Source organism: Labrus bergylta, chromosome 13 (genome assembly GCF_963930695.1).
Source record: "Labrus bergylta chromosome 13, fLabBer1.1, whole genome shotgun sequence".
NCBI classification, from domain to species: domain Eukaryota; kingdom Metazoa; phylum Chordata; class Actinopteri; order Labriformes; family Labridae; genus Labrus; species Labrus bergylta.
In genome coordinates this window covers 26592825-26607965 of record NC_089207.1, presented here as the reverse complement: position 1 = coordinate 26607965, position 15141 = coordinate 26592825, and the positions used below count along the sequence as shown (strand labels likewise).

General features: G+C 40.3%; 1 protein-coding gene across 10 annotated transcripts in view; it reads right to left on the bottom strand.

Annotated features, from left to right (window-relative positions):
* pkp4 (plakophilin 4) overlaps positions 1 to 15141 on the bottom strand; it is a 78403-nt gene that overhangs the window by 36551 nt on the left and 26711 nt on the right. For all 10 annotated transcript variants that reach the window (XM_020644128.3, XM_029279401.2, XM_020644129.3 and 7 more), the window contains 2 exons: positions 10494 to 10606; positions 3319 to 3353 (listed from right to left, as the gene is read on the bottom strand). In XM_020644128.3, coding sequence (XP_020499784.2) covers positions 3319 to 3353; positions 10494 to 10606 — 148 coding nt within the window. The remainder of the gene's footprint in view (positions 1 to 3318; positions 3354 to 10493; positions 10607 to 15141) is intronic.

Here is a 15141-nt window from a genome sequence, read left to right as displayed (position 1 = left end):
TCCATTTTTGTCCAATGCATTTTAAACTTAACTTTGATGGTATGAAAACAGACATTTAGATAGAAGAAAAATAATCTACAGCCCGGCTCATGAAACATTACTGGCGCTGAGCATCTGACAAGAAAGATCTGAGATCATTCATAATGTAGTAGCTACTAGTAACTTCTTCAAGTATTTACAGTAAAAGGAAACCTTCTGTGAAATCAAAATGCATTTTTGAGTCCTTTAAGACATAATAATGACATAACTGAAAACGTCTTTTTTCTCCTTTCATTCTGGCAGCAACCCTGTGTCTGGCACTCAGCATGACGTTTCAGACCACAGGGGTTTTTTACTGGGCCTTGACCCGGTTTGATAAATGAGATGCCAGAAAGCCAGAACAGAGGAGGAGCAGGAAGAGAGGGAGACAGAAAGAAAGAGGGAGGACAGAGGCCCTATTTTCTCAACACAATGAAGATGAAACCTTGCGGGTTTAAACAATCAACGAATGGCAGAGGACAGAGAACAACACTTACAGCCCTTATGTGTGATAATTCAATGTTTTTAATGTTGTTGATGACATTATCATTCAGAAGAGACTGTTTAGATTTTAATCAAAGACAATGACAAAGACATTTTTGTCAAACAGTTTGGCTAAACTGAACTTAAACCAAATTTAAAGTTGAGTGTGAATTTCTACAACTTGCTGCTGTTTGCTAACCCCAGCTGTCCTAAGCCTTATAAACCACCATTTCATATCAAATGTATTGTCTATTAATATTAAAGGTCACATATTATCCTCCTTTTCAACCAGTTTAAATAAGTCTCAGAGGTCCCCAAAACATGTGACATCACAAAGGGAAAATCTCCAATCGCCTGTTTGAGCACACACTCTGAAAAGTGGAGCAGGCAAAAGATGTAGAGGATGGACTTCTCTCATAATTGGGGGTTTTGTAGACCGAATTGGGACACATACTTGTTTAAGAAAAGCATAGTAAAGTTTATTTTGGATAATATGTGACCTTTAAATGAGATAAAACTAAATCTATATTAGTGCTGCTGCCCACTTCACACTATCAAGCAGCAGCCACATAGGCGATCTGCTCAGCTGTAATCATATTACAACTTTTAAGTTTGGTCCGTAGCAGATTTTATTTTTTTGTTGTTTTTTTTAAGATTTATTTTTGGGGTTTTTTGTGCCTTTAATAGAAAGACAGGACAGGGGATAGAGCCGTAAATCAGGGAGAGAGAGTGTAGGGAATGACATGCGGGAAAGGAGCCACAGGCCGGACCCGAACCTGGGCCGCCCGCTCCGAGGACCACAGCCTACATGAGACGCGTGCACCAACCACTGCGCCACCAGCGCCCCAGTAAGGTTTTTTTTTTTTAAATATATAATTGTAAAAAACTATACTAAAGTCTGGCCTCATATCCCCCCGTTATTTTTGACTAAAATTTTTCATGTCCAGCAGAAAATGGAAAAACCTGATGTGAAGTCGCATAATAGAGTGTGGTCAAGCTGGGTTGGATTAACTATAAGAAATATGAATCATAATGCTTCTTTTGAACTTTGTTGAGGAAGAAAATACATATTCATGAGCATACTTAATCGAGAGCCGTATCATTTTCAGCCTGACAGGCATACAAGGAGCTGAAGAAGAAATAAGAGAATCCAGGGGAAAAAACTGCTTTGAGTAGAACCAGTGGAGGACTATGCAGATGTTTTGGTAAGCGACCTATCATCATAACTACCAAAACTTCTTTTCACTTCATAACGTGGTCAATTTTACAAGTAAAAATTCAATTAAAATTCCCATTCCAGTTTGCATTTCAAATGTTGAGGATTCAGTAGACTCCTGACATGCAATTCTTTTGTGAAACAGTAATATCACAAATTTTGCAACATGCTAAATATGAAAATGCAGTGTTTTTAAATACAAACGGCGTGGGGCTTTTAACAATGTTAACCTGACAGCATAATGACAGAGTGAAAAAGAATAAGCAGCAAGAAAAGGAGACAGGGGCCTGAAATAGAGAAAAAACTTCTCTTCGTGGACATGAGGTGTGACTGAGGCTAAAAGTCTTGTTTCCACAGTAACACTTCCAATCCCAAACTCAGACAGACGAGACGTACAGTGGCTAGTAAGGCCAAAAGGCCTAGCAGACAATCGGGCCCATTACGCTCTGTGCCACACAGTTAGTCTTTAATTCGTTTGGATTGGAAAAACTACATTGCCATGTCTGACTATCATTTATCATTTACAGTACAATGAGAAATCAATAGGACGCAAAAACAATGATTGTGATTAGTCCCAGGCTGTGTTCCCACACTAATGAAATACATTCAGCAAGGAAATGGAGAGCTAGTAGCAAATGAGAAAAGAGTGTAGTATTAATATTCCCAGTGCATATGTACAACTATAACCCCCAACAGGCTTTTGTGTCGGGATCGACAGTAAATGACTAATGACCATTTCAGAAATATGCCAAGTTTCTCAATGCAATTAATAAGCCATGAAATACATTAGTAAATCCAATTCATTATCTGTTCTCTGCTGAAGAACCTTCAAGGATGTGGACTGAACAAACATAGACCAAAGAGGTCTGATAGAGATTCTTCTGCCCTCCATCACTGATGCTGCTGTGTGTGAGTGGGCAGAAAAAGCTCTGATAACTATCAAAACAGGAAAGTGCCTGTGGCCATTCGTTACTGTACGCCTGGTTTAAAGTGCTCATGTTAGCATTGATTGTAGGAATATATTTGTATGGCACTACACATAAAGAAAAACTTAACAAGGCCTGTACAGACTCAAATAAAGACACACAAATAAAAACACACACTGAGTCCGTTCTGGCAGAACTAAATAATAATTGAAAATCACTTTGCTTATCATTAAAGCTTTACTTAACTGCCATATGTCACTATTCAATCGCTCTGATAGCAAACCAACAGCCTAGTCAACTAATCCTTTACAGTAGACCTTAAAGATTTTTAAAAAGTGTGTACGCAAGAGTGTTTATGTGTAACTGTGGATATTGGCCCACACACACTAGGCAATCCAAACCGTGCCTTAACATGTCCAGTTGGTTTGACGAGTGCGAGTGCTCCGATTCAAGCTCAAGCAAGATACACTTCCCTGGCCCTGAAACGCTTGGAAGAGGTGTGCTTCGTAGCTGTATGTAGCTGTCAGGAGGCACAAGCACATCAAGCACGTCTATGCTAAAGCACAGACTAAGGTGCAGGGATATGTAAAACGCAGACCAATCAGGGAGTATGAGAGGACACCAAAGCAAAGCTTTTTTTCTAAATACAATATAGTAGTATTAGTGTTGACATACCTGCAGTCCTCCAGGGCAGAGACTTCTCAGACGAGCTGTGTGCAAAAGAAAAGAGAGAGTGAGAAGGGAATAGAGACACAGCACAGTGAAATGGAGCAAATAGTGACAGTGAGTGAAATCATCTGGAAGATAAACGTTCTGTTTCCTTGGGCATTTCACAACAGGGTCACAGTTATACACAGTTATAATCACTGTGTTTGAGACACAACAGCTACAAGGTTGGAGTATAGTGCCTAAGTGCAGATTAAACGTTTACACCACAGATGCAGAGTCTATCCGAGTCATTTTTGTTTAACAAGACCAAAATGTGTCATTGGTCACCGCAAGTATTTTTTGAGCACCATTCAGCCCAGCAAAACAAAATTAAGTATAGGACTGGAAGCTATTTTTCACCTATACAGTTCATCCACATTGTACAAGTCACAGCATCTTAACATACACACTATTGTGAATTCCAGCAAAGAGAGCTAAGCAGTCACAAGAGACAGAGAATAATAATCCAGCCACACCACAATCACAACCCTTGTCTGATTATATTTACGCAGCAGCGCCATAACGAAGCTCTGTTGTCATTGCGCCTTTGTGCTTTTATAATGTTTCCACGACGACGTAATATTGGCGTCCCAGTCTGTGACTTCACATTACATTATGGCGTTGCGGAAGCATGATGTGTTACAAAACAGCAGGAGCTCCACATACAGATACACTCTTACATGAACACACACAGAACTGGTTTCCCCCACTGGGTCCACCATCTTACGGTGGTCCTGTCTCGACCCTGTAACCCTCGGTTACTACTACTGGGGCGACATGGTCCACCATTACACCTCTGTGACAATTATACTGAAGGTGAGACGTTACAGGGATATAAATAGTGTGCTTTGAACTGGGAATTCAACATGGCTTCAGTTTGTAAGTATTCTCAGCCACAACACTTTGGATGCCAAACAATATTAAGAAAAGGACCTGGATCAATCGATGAAAGAGGACAATGACACTGAAGACAACGGCACAAATGCAAAAAATTATCCAAAAGAATTTTCTGATTCTGCATGTAGTCTTCACCTTTACATTCCCTAATGCCAGCTTGTTCTTACATGAAAATGGTGGATACTTTGTTTGTGATCACTTGTGTGCTTTCCTTAGGATTCCTCTTTTGCTTATCACTGTGTTTTTAGGTTCTTAATCCTTTTTTGGTAACGTGTGACCCATTTTGACAAAATAACAGCGATGGGTGCTTCTGGCAGCAAGAAAGCTACTCTATCAGTCAGCTTGAGTTATACTGGTGAACCCTGCAGTCCTGGAAGTATCCCATCCCACCATATGGAGGAGCAGGCTGTGAAGGGAATGTTTATTCCTGCCATATTCTGTTGGTAGAAAAAAAAATGTCTGCTACATCTATAGCGGGGGTTGTGGTTGATAAAACAGTCCTTCCAAAGATAGCTTTGGTTTCATTTTTGATTGATAGTTGAGCGTTGGCTTTCACATGCTAATATCAACATCTCAAAGCCAGACGCATGAATAGTTTGAAATGAAGTATCGTTCTAATATATATCACAAATGAACTGTGTTTTTTCTCATTTTGCTTACTTTTAGATACAGAACAATGGTATATGCATATCTGTTAGGTGGAGGTTGTTTCTGTAGTAGATGAACAATGATGAAATCGTGAAACAGACTGTGGATCATCTTAGATTTATTCAGCCATGGTCAGACAACATAGAAACACAACACATATGGCTGACAAAGTGCGGACCATCGCTGACCCATGCTGACCAAGATCTCACAATCGCTGACAATCATGGGCAAAGTGGCAAAGTCTTCAGAATTACTCTTAGATGGTTGACACAATTCAAAGATATAGCCACAAAATTATCAAGATGAATGACTCTCTGAAAATATGTACTAACAATATACCTAGGACTGTATTATATAGCTGCCCATGTATGGCATCATGCCTCATAAGTGAATGGGAGACTACTGTGGCTCGGTTAGTTGAGTCGGTTGTCTCTCAACCGGAAGGTTGGGGGTTCGATCCCCAGCTCCTGCAGCAACATGTCTGATTCCAGTTGCTTCGTTGTCAGCGTATGAAAGTATATGAATGTGTATGAATAGGATAAGTTAATACTGATGGATACTTTACATAGCAGCCTCTACCATCAGTGTGTGAATGGGTTGGTGTAACATGCAGTGTAAAAGCAAAAAGCGCTATACAAGCTCAAGTCCATTTACCATTTACTACTAACAGACATATTTGATACAGAGCAGGAGTTAAATTGTTTTGCAAAGTGCGTGAGTAAAGTGGGGAATAGTACTGAGTACTTATTTAATGTTGTCTTCCCTACTTTTTTTAGGAAAAAACCCATGTGACCAATCACAGTAATTATTGTTTTATGCTGTTATTACATTTTAAAGTAGGAATGCTTCTTCAATGTTCTCTAATACACATAGCCCTACCAAGTATTGTTGAAAACTAACACAGAAGAATAAATCAAGGATAAACCTGTTCAGATGTACACACAAAGGGAAAGTCACTCAGTCATGGTGTAGAGGTTAAGAGGAGGCAGTGTGAAAGTCGGGAAAAGTATTACACAGTTCATGCTGTAGCTCATTTGCTCTTCCTAATTTCACCCTTCAGCTTCTGAGATGATTGAAAGCTTTTCTTTGAAATGGAATGAAGTGCATATTCAGTCTAACTGAGTACTTCTGGTTTGTCTCACCAAACATTTATTTATGACAGTTGTAAAAGCATACCAAAAAATTTAAATTAAAAAAAATAGATTTTTAGTTTACTCAATTCTTGATAAGTGGAAGTTGATGAAGAAATGTAAATCACATCCTGACATTAAAGAAAATCAACTTTATTCATTTCTTTTTTAATCAACACTTCAGTAATCCTGCAGCTGATGCATTTCTCTCAAATAACCACGAACAGTCAAAACTTTGTCAAAATGCAGAACAACATTGTGTACAACAACATGTGCAATATTTATAGTCACCTAATATTTACAACACATGTACCGTGTGTGCCTATTAAAGTACTTTCTGAACAACAGGAATCCATACACTTTCTCAGAGGAAGTTTTATCCACAGACGCTCATTATATGACTGACCAAGGCTGAGCAGGAGACCTCGCGGCACTGTTCCCTCCCTTTTCTTTTAACTATCCCCTATTATCTGGCCATTACTACCAAGCACCTGATGTTGCAAAATCTGCTATTTTTCCATCTAAGGTGACACTCAATGAGCTTCAAGACGCACGGCTGTCAGAATTTTAATGAGCACAGAGGCAATTAAAAAGAGGAAGTTGGGAAAGTTTTGCTCCACTGAACCACAGCAGATGAAGTTGAAGAATGGCTACCATAACGATGATGCACCATGCCTGCTGCTAGCCGGCCGGCCGGCTGGAAGAAGGCAGTTTAAAGTGATTGTAAAACTGCCGCTGCTGATAAACAATAGACCTAACCCTGACAGGACACTTTATATCCCATCTACCCCTCTGGCTGGGTGGAGGTTGCATGTTTTAGTAGTTTTGCCAGAGGTCAAGTTAAATGACCCACCCCCTCAGTGTTCTTGAAGAAATTAAGGCGGTGGTCAACTCTGGAGGTGTCGTGAAATGTAATGACTCCCATCAGGACCCTTCACTGCGCTTTCACCTCTGCTGTCGTCCAGCTGAGCTATTGAGCCGAGCAGTGTGAGCTCAATGGTTGAAGTTAATCTCCATTCAAACACAAATTTCCAGTGACAGCCATTTTATTTCTCCTCCTCTGGCTTTACAAAAGGTGTGAAAATGGTGTTACATGTTTTCTTTTAGAGTCCCTAGCAGGTGGCTGACGGCTACAAGTCCCCCAGAGAGAGAGGGGCTGCGTTTACATATACTAAAAAAAAAAAAAGGGAACTTTTTCTTTCAGCAGCAATTGATTTCTGTGAAAAAATTTACATGGAAAACTTATTTATAGAACTGGATTTTTAAAAAACTGCATTACAAAGATAGGGCTCTGCCAGGAAGTCCAAATTATTCACCCCACATTCAACTCGTCCTTAAGCTACTTTTCACAGAGGTCTTTTAGGCTATTCGTGTGCCAGAGATCCATGACATGGAAAGTACTGGTATCTCTGTAGCAACAGGGAAGAAAGGTGAAAGCAAAGTACTGAACTACTTGAAGTTGTTAGGAGTTCTAGCCAAAGCAATTAATACAAACTCAAAGTCCAACAAAAAAGTGAAACAGTATGGATTTTCTGCTAGAACCAACCACAAACATAAATCAGGATACAGAGGTAAACTGTGGGACATTAGTTGAGCTTAAAGCCAATGCATGAAAAAAAAGTAACCTTGACTGGGATTACAGTCATGGAACAGTTATTATAAGGTTACATTAAAAAAGCAAAAAAATAGCTGTAGCATTAAGGGCGCACTCACACTAGCAAAGTTGTCCGGTACTGTGATTAAGCATGATTGTCCCCCCCTCCCTGTTCCCCCACTGGCCTGCACTCACACTGTTCCAGGACTAATCAGGCCTGAGCACTGTTACCTCTCGTACATAACGTCGTAATACAACACATGAAGGTTTTTACATGGTTATGAAGCATGCTTAGTTTACAAGACAGGCTGACTCAGAAAAAAAAAGATTAATAAAATAAAAGTGATGCGCAGCCGCGTCTGCACAGCGGAGAACAACACAGAGAACATGATGGCTACTATACTGACTTGGTGGCTTGTTTTTAGTCATTTTAGTCAGGTCCAGCCATAATATTCTGGGATGTCTTGATAATGAAGGCTGTCCGGTACCTATTGCCTAGTGTAAGTCCACCGAAGTAGCTTACAACACATACCTAAAGTTAAGATTTTCACCCATTATTTTGGGGGAAAAACATTAAAATTAAATGCTGGAGTACAGTATGTATTTATAAAGTAACAATGCTCACACTACTTAAGCAGATGTACAAAACAAGGAGGAACCGGTTCAAACAGCAGTTGACACATAGTTGATTGATGAATTCAATGTTAAATAGATATACACTGCAGGAATAAAGACATTTTAAGCTCTATGTTGTTCAATGAGTATTATGAAAAATAGGTTTTAAATAGAAAAGAAAAGGAATAAGGGGGCTACAACAATCATCCCTTTAATATCAAGAGATTGATATTAGCCCTACTCAGACTGTAGTTTCAAGCCGAAATATTAACGCCCCTGTAATGCTTTGCCTTCAGTCTGAATGTAGCTGAGGCTCACTCTGAAATACAGAAAAAGAGGAAATGGAAAAGTAAATAGCCAGGCTGTGTATATTTTCAGAGAGAGCTGTTGTTCGGACCTTTTTGACAGCACTTGAAGCTGTTCTATAGCTGTGACCCTTACTCTTTCTAAAAAAGAGAGAAAGGGGAAATGGACACTCTTACTCCTGAGTACCGCAAAATGATGGTAGTAGGTGGTTGCTTTTTGCAGGTATGCAGGCTGGAGTGCAAGAATGCATCGTATAAGGGCATAGTGCTTATTATCACAAAGCTCTTAAGAGATCACACAGAGCCATTACCTAGAAATATCATGGTCTATTTGAGAACAATTGCAGCTCGGACCAGTGGTCAGAAAACATCTTAGGGGACCATTTTTTGTGCAATGTGCACTTTTATATCTTTATACAAAATGTAGATTTCCATGTGTCCTGGATAGGATACAATGTACCATTCGCTCAAGCTATGACTTCTGAGAGTCTTAGTTTATTACACGTCCTCTATGTAGAGTCTCTGGGCAGAAAGAAATGTTACAGTAAATATTTTATCTTCCAAAAAATATTCCAATACTAAGAGTTGAGTATCAGCCGGTATTGCATACCACTCAGATACCAACAGAAATAAAAAACACAAGTTTCATTGGTGGAAAAATACTTACTGACATTCTGATAGCTGTCACTAACATTAAACCTTCAACTGAGACTGCACTGTTGTTTATTATCATCAAATGATACAACTGACTGTCTTACTTGCCAATCTATGATACCACAATTTGGGCTATACATTCGACACAAGAGGGCCCAGTACATTATGATCCACTGTTTAATCCAAAGTCTTACCATCATACCCTCATAATAATAATTGAATGTGTTACCACTGACTGTACAGAGGTATAACACATAAGACATTAGAGTGACACATAAATGTAAAGGTTGGCAAAATAGCAAGTAAGATACCAACACAATAGAGCACTATGCTGTGCCATCAGAAACTGCCCTTGACTGAAGCAAATAAGTAGAAGCGACAAAGAACATTTTTATTAATAGAGCCTGAATAATCTGACCATAAAGCAATCTCTGAATGTCACAGTCTATTAACCTCTTTTGTAATTTCCCTTGCCACTTAAAAGTATTACAATTTAAACAGCCCTAAAAGATGATTCAAATTTTACTTCTTAAATACTGGTAAGTGCAACTAAAACTGAAAACAGTGATGCATGAACCTTTGAAAATACTCAATCGTCAAGGCCTTGTGCACTGCAATGCTGCTTCTATATTTCACTGCATCTCAAAACCTTCTGCATCTTTGACAAATCACATCAACCATCAAGCCATGTGATAATATAAGTCTGGAGTCAGCCCTTCTTCACAGGGCATCAGTGTAGCCCAATAGGGATATATTGTATGTGGAGTTGAACTGTACAAATGAACCTGACATGACTGAGCCAGAGCAGACGGGACAGAATGTGTGCTCACTGAGGTGTGATGATCAGGCCAGCTTGTGTCTTAGCAGATGAAGTGAGAATGAGTTTTTGAACAAACTCAGAAGCTCCACACTCCTTCTATACTGATAGCAGTGCTTCACTGAGCAAACAACACTTCAATTTCATACAATTGCACTCACAGACATGCTGTCAGTCAAAAACATAGGCTTGATATTTTTCCTACAAAGTTGTATATTTTCTTAACATAAAAGGGATTCAACACAATAAGCAAGGTCAGATTCCAGCACAAATCAAATTCTTCAAATAACAACAAGACAAGAAGGAAATATATTAGATTTACAGACTGACCAATTACATTTGATCATCACACTGGGTTGCTGCATCACTATGCCATAAGGTTACACTATGGAATATGGCCACTGCTGTGAAGGATGGAAAAGCCATGTGTTGGATTGCGGCTCTGAGTGTTTTGTGTGTGTGTGTGTTCATCCTCTCATTACCTGCTGCTACCAGCGCCTGGCGACTCGTCCCCGAGTCTGCATCTTTCCAGCTGATTGGCCACAATCTGCCTCTCCACTTCCAGCTCCCTGGTTAGCCGCTCAAACTGCAGCTCCTGCTCATACACACATTACAAAAAGAGAGAAAGGAGAATAGAGTCAGGGATTTAGTCTCATCATAGAGAGCTTTTCTTACTACTATTGGCAGATCTGACAAATGTGATGTCAATATGAGGAAGGCAGGTTGACAGTTTGACAGCCTGCTCCAATAGTGTAATGCTTAATCATGGTATGTAGGTTAATGATGTAACTAAACAGAAGCTTAACACAGACGCTAATCTAAATAGAGATGTTAGCTCACAAGCAGTTAAAAAATAGAGACTGAGTTCATTCCAGTACAAATGTAAGTGTACACACATACACAACCAGGCTATAAGGTACAGCCATATTTCCAGCCCACACAGGGAGATAAGCACCACTTCAATGGGTGATATTTAGCCTTGGTGGCATTTTTTCCTATATGGGAGTTGTGTAGAAATCAGCATTTGACTAATTATCTAGCCTGAGTAAGGCTACTTGCACAGCTCTCTGGCTCCTAGCACTGCATCATGCCACTCATAAGATACACACAGGCTATTTTGTGTACAGGAAAACTGCACACATGCACAGAAATATGCATAATTTTGAAATACCATTTTACTCACCCACACCTTTAACTAGGCAGTACAAAGAGTATCTGCACTCTAGTGCTAACACTTCCTGCAAAAAGGCCTCATTCACCATATGTCAGAAGGCAGGATCCTGGCCTTGCTATCCTTAGTTTGACCATGTAATGTCCATTACCATGGTCACTTACACTCACACACACTTACACAAACCAGCTGTAAGCTTCTTTTGTGACCTGTCTGTGGAAGTTTAGTCACTCTAAAGCACTAAGACCAGCCTACTTTTCACACCTACTCTCAAATGTTCCCTGGGGACACACTGAAATCTCCCTTCACATTGTAGATATGCTCTCCTCTCCCCTCCCCCTAAGTGCTGCTTTATACCCTCCACTGCTCTCCTCCCATCAGCTGTGGAAATGTGAAGCTTGACTGCAGTGGTAGGGAGGAGGAAAACTGCTAAACCCTGTTTCCTTAATATTAGGACATATCTTCATGTGACTGGAATACCCTTGCAGTGGTTTGGGAAAGCTTAATTATAGTTTGTGTTGCATGTAGCAAAGACAATAAGTAAGCTCTTGATAGACAGAGATTAGTGAAATATACTGAAAATGAATATTCAAGACAAGAGTGACATTATGTTATGCATTAAGTTATTGTATAATAGATAGATGATAGAAATGTTTTGTTCAGCACAAACCACAGTAAAGACCGGCAGCTCACAACAGCTGTAATCTGGTAAAATTCTTCTCTGGCAGTATTTCCAACTCAATCCAACAAAAACTGTGTAGTAGTGTAGTAGAAATCTTGTTGTTAAACTCATTTTTATTGGAGAACTGTTTAGCTACCACAGCACTGCTTATCTTTGAGATAAATAAAATGTGCTCCCAGCAGCTGCTTTTGCAGCAAAAGCTTTCAAGGGATTTCCATGCGGAACGCTTTTAATGTGAAGCAGCAGGAGGAAATAGATAGTTTGCATTAGTAGCAACTTACAGCAAATCTATGTGAAGTACAGGAATGGTAATGCTGCTATCTGTAATAAGATACAAAATATGAACAACAGAAGTCAACCTTTACTCAAAACGACAGACATTCAGTCAAAGTCGTAATCTCTTAGAGCTTTTTCTTGCCTTGACAATATGCAGTCCAATGGTAGAACTGACCAGTCGATGAAAAGAAATTAAAACTATTTCTATCCCTGTCATTACCTTTGTTTGAAACGTAATATATATTCCCCAAACACGTGATATCAAGCTTATAATTGGCCTGTTGAGCTGCCTCTTGTTATTACAGAGCAAGTTTACTTCAGACCATTATCACAATAATTTACATTATTAGATCCAGCACAGGCCAGTATCATGGGGCAGACTCCTCATGAAATTGTAGTGATCATCCTGCTATCTGCTTTAAAAAAAACATGTGATGCCAACAAACTACCAAAGTGCAGAAGAAGCTCTGAGAGCAAAACAGAAGCCTTTGTCAGATTGCGATTCTGCAACAGCGCCGTAACCAAGCTCCGCCGTCATTCTGTCTTTTACTTTCATAATGATTCCGAAAATGCAATAATATTGGTGTTCCAGTCTGTGAAATTCAGACTGCATGATGGCGTTGCCGAAGCACTACATGTAAACAAACACGCACTCACACACACTGTGCTGTTCCACCCTGCTGGCTCTGCTGATCCTGTCTTGCCCCTGTACCATCTCTGACACTACCTCTGATGGCGGCACAGAAGTAGAATCACTTTGACCCCTCATTATTGGCAGTCTAGGGCTAGAGAAAGAGCAGATACAACATTCATTTACTTTTGCCACAGCTAAATATTTTTTCTCCATAAAATGTTTTGCTTCGATTACACCTTCTTCACAGACTTCTGGATTTCAGGGAAACATGACCCGCTTTGATCAGTGATCAGTTATGACTTGCAGCTGATAATTCAACATAACTTATTTACTGAATGCCTAAATGACCTTGCTGTCTGTGCTTGTTGCTGTTGCAGTTAATTTCAACATGTTGTGTTTATACTTAAATCTGCAGGAGGGAAGCCAGTGGGGTCAAGAAGCCGTTTCAGCTCTATGCTGTTGTGTGAGAATCAGGGCCTGTTTTGTGTCTGACTGTTCAAACTAGCACATGTACGTGTATACCAGCGCAGGACCAGTGAATGGTCTTGTCATAAGCGCTTTCAGGCATGTTAGCATGGTTGGAAATGTGTTCTGGAGCAGGGCTAAAAGGCTTGTCTGGATGGAAATCTGTTATCTTAAAAAAACTGTTTGAAGATGAAACACTGTAGTGAAGCATAGCCTCAGAAGAAGGAATGAGCCATCAAGTCTCTGTGTGACACATTACCCCCGCTGAGAGATTAAGTCAAATGGAAATTGCCATTTTCAACTTTTATATTCCAGCCATCCCTGTTGCTTTGCTTTTTTTCTTGCAACGGATGTGACAGATTTATCAAAACATAAGATACTAAAATCTATTTTGACAGTGGTTCGATGCAGATTGTCAAGAGTAGAATCACATTTAATTCATACGTTGCATTCGGCCCATCACTCATTTAATGAAACTGGCTTCTATAAAACATATTTTTTATGTCATACATTTTGACATTTGAACTATTGGTCCTGCTCATACTCAACCAAGTCCACCTAAAAATGTACACAGAGTCCGAAGGTTATATCGATACGGATGCTCAGGCCCTGGGATTGAGCCCATCAAACAATATGGCATGGCTAGTTGGAGGATTGTCAAAAGATTGAACCATTATCACACACACACACACACACACACACACACACACACACACACACACACACACACACACACACACACACACACACACACACACACACACACACACACACACACACACACACACACACACACACACACACACACACACACACACACACACACACACACACACACACACACACACACACACACACACACACACACACACACACACACGGGACTGTGGTAATAAGAGGATTTTATAGCTAAAACAAGGGATAGGAGTTCACATTTAGCCTTCAGGGAAAAGGAGAGAGAGGGACAATGAATAATAGTGATAAGAGGGTGATTCACACATGCATGAAGAAAGATAGCGGAAGAGATGATTCAAACAGCTACTTGATAAAATGTTGGTTTTACTCCAGTGTGAGATTAAGCCACCAATGTGTTACAGATAGAAACATACAGTGAAAGTGACAAGAGTGGGAGATAAACCATATGGACACACACAGCTGACACAGGAATGAGAGAGAATATATGGAAATATATTAAAGGGACACTTCACCCGTTGAAACATGAATCTGTATTGACATTGGGTCATATATGTAGTAGAAATGTGAAATACATTGGTATTCTTGTGTCTTCTTGGCTGAGAAAAGGCAGAAAGTGTCTTTTTGGCTCATGTGGATGAAAGACACCAAATCCCAGAATGCACAGCACCGCAGGCCACTCCCACTAACGTCAGGTTTACAGACATATTTACTTCAACACATAAGGCCGTTTCCTCAACTGATTCCGAGATTTCTTCCAGAAGGAATTGGTATCTTGGAAATTCCTGTCAGAAAACAGACTCTATGTCAGTGTCCATAGACAAACAGTGAGAGCACCGACATTACCAGTCCACCCCAGCTCGAGCCGGCCCCGGCTCCTCGTCCTCACTGCCACGGCGGCCAGCAATATAGCCACGAGACGGTTGCTGCCGACAGGCCGGTCTTGTGTCCCGGCGAGCGGCCAGCAGCGGCCCCAGCGGGCGGCCAGCAGCGTCAGTGGCGGTCAGCGGCCACAGCAGCCAAAACATAAGACCGGCCTGTCGGCAGCAGCCATCTCGCCACTATATTTATATTTTTTTGTCATTATCAGCTTTCTCCATGGAGCCTGTTAGCATAGCTTCCAAGCAATATGGTGGACGTTAAGTTTCGAATCTGGGAGTGAGTTCCCACCCACTGATCTGTGATTGGTCTGTAGCTTCAGTGGTCAAA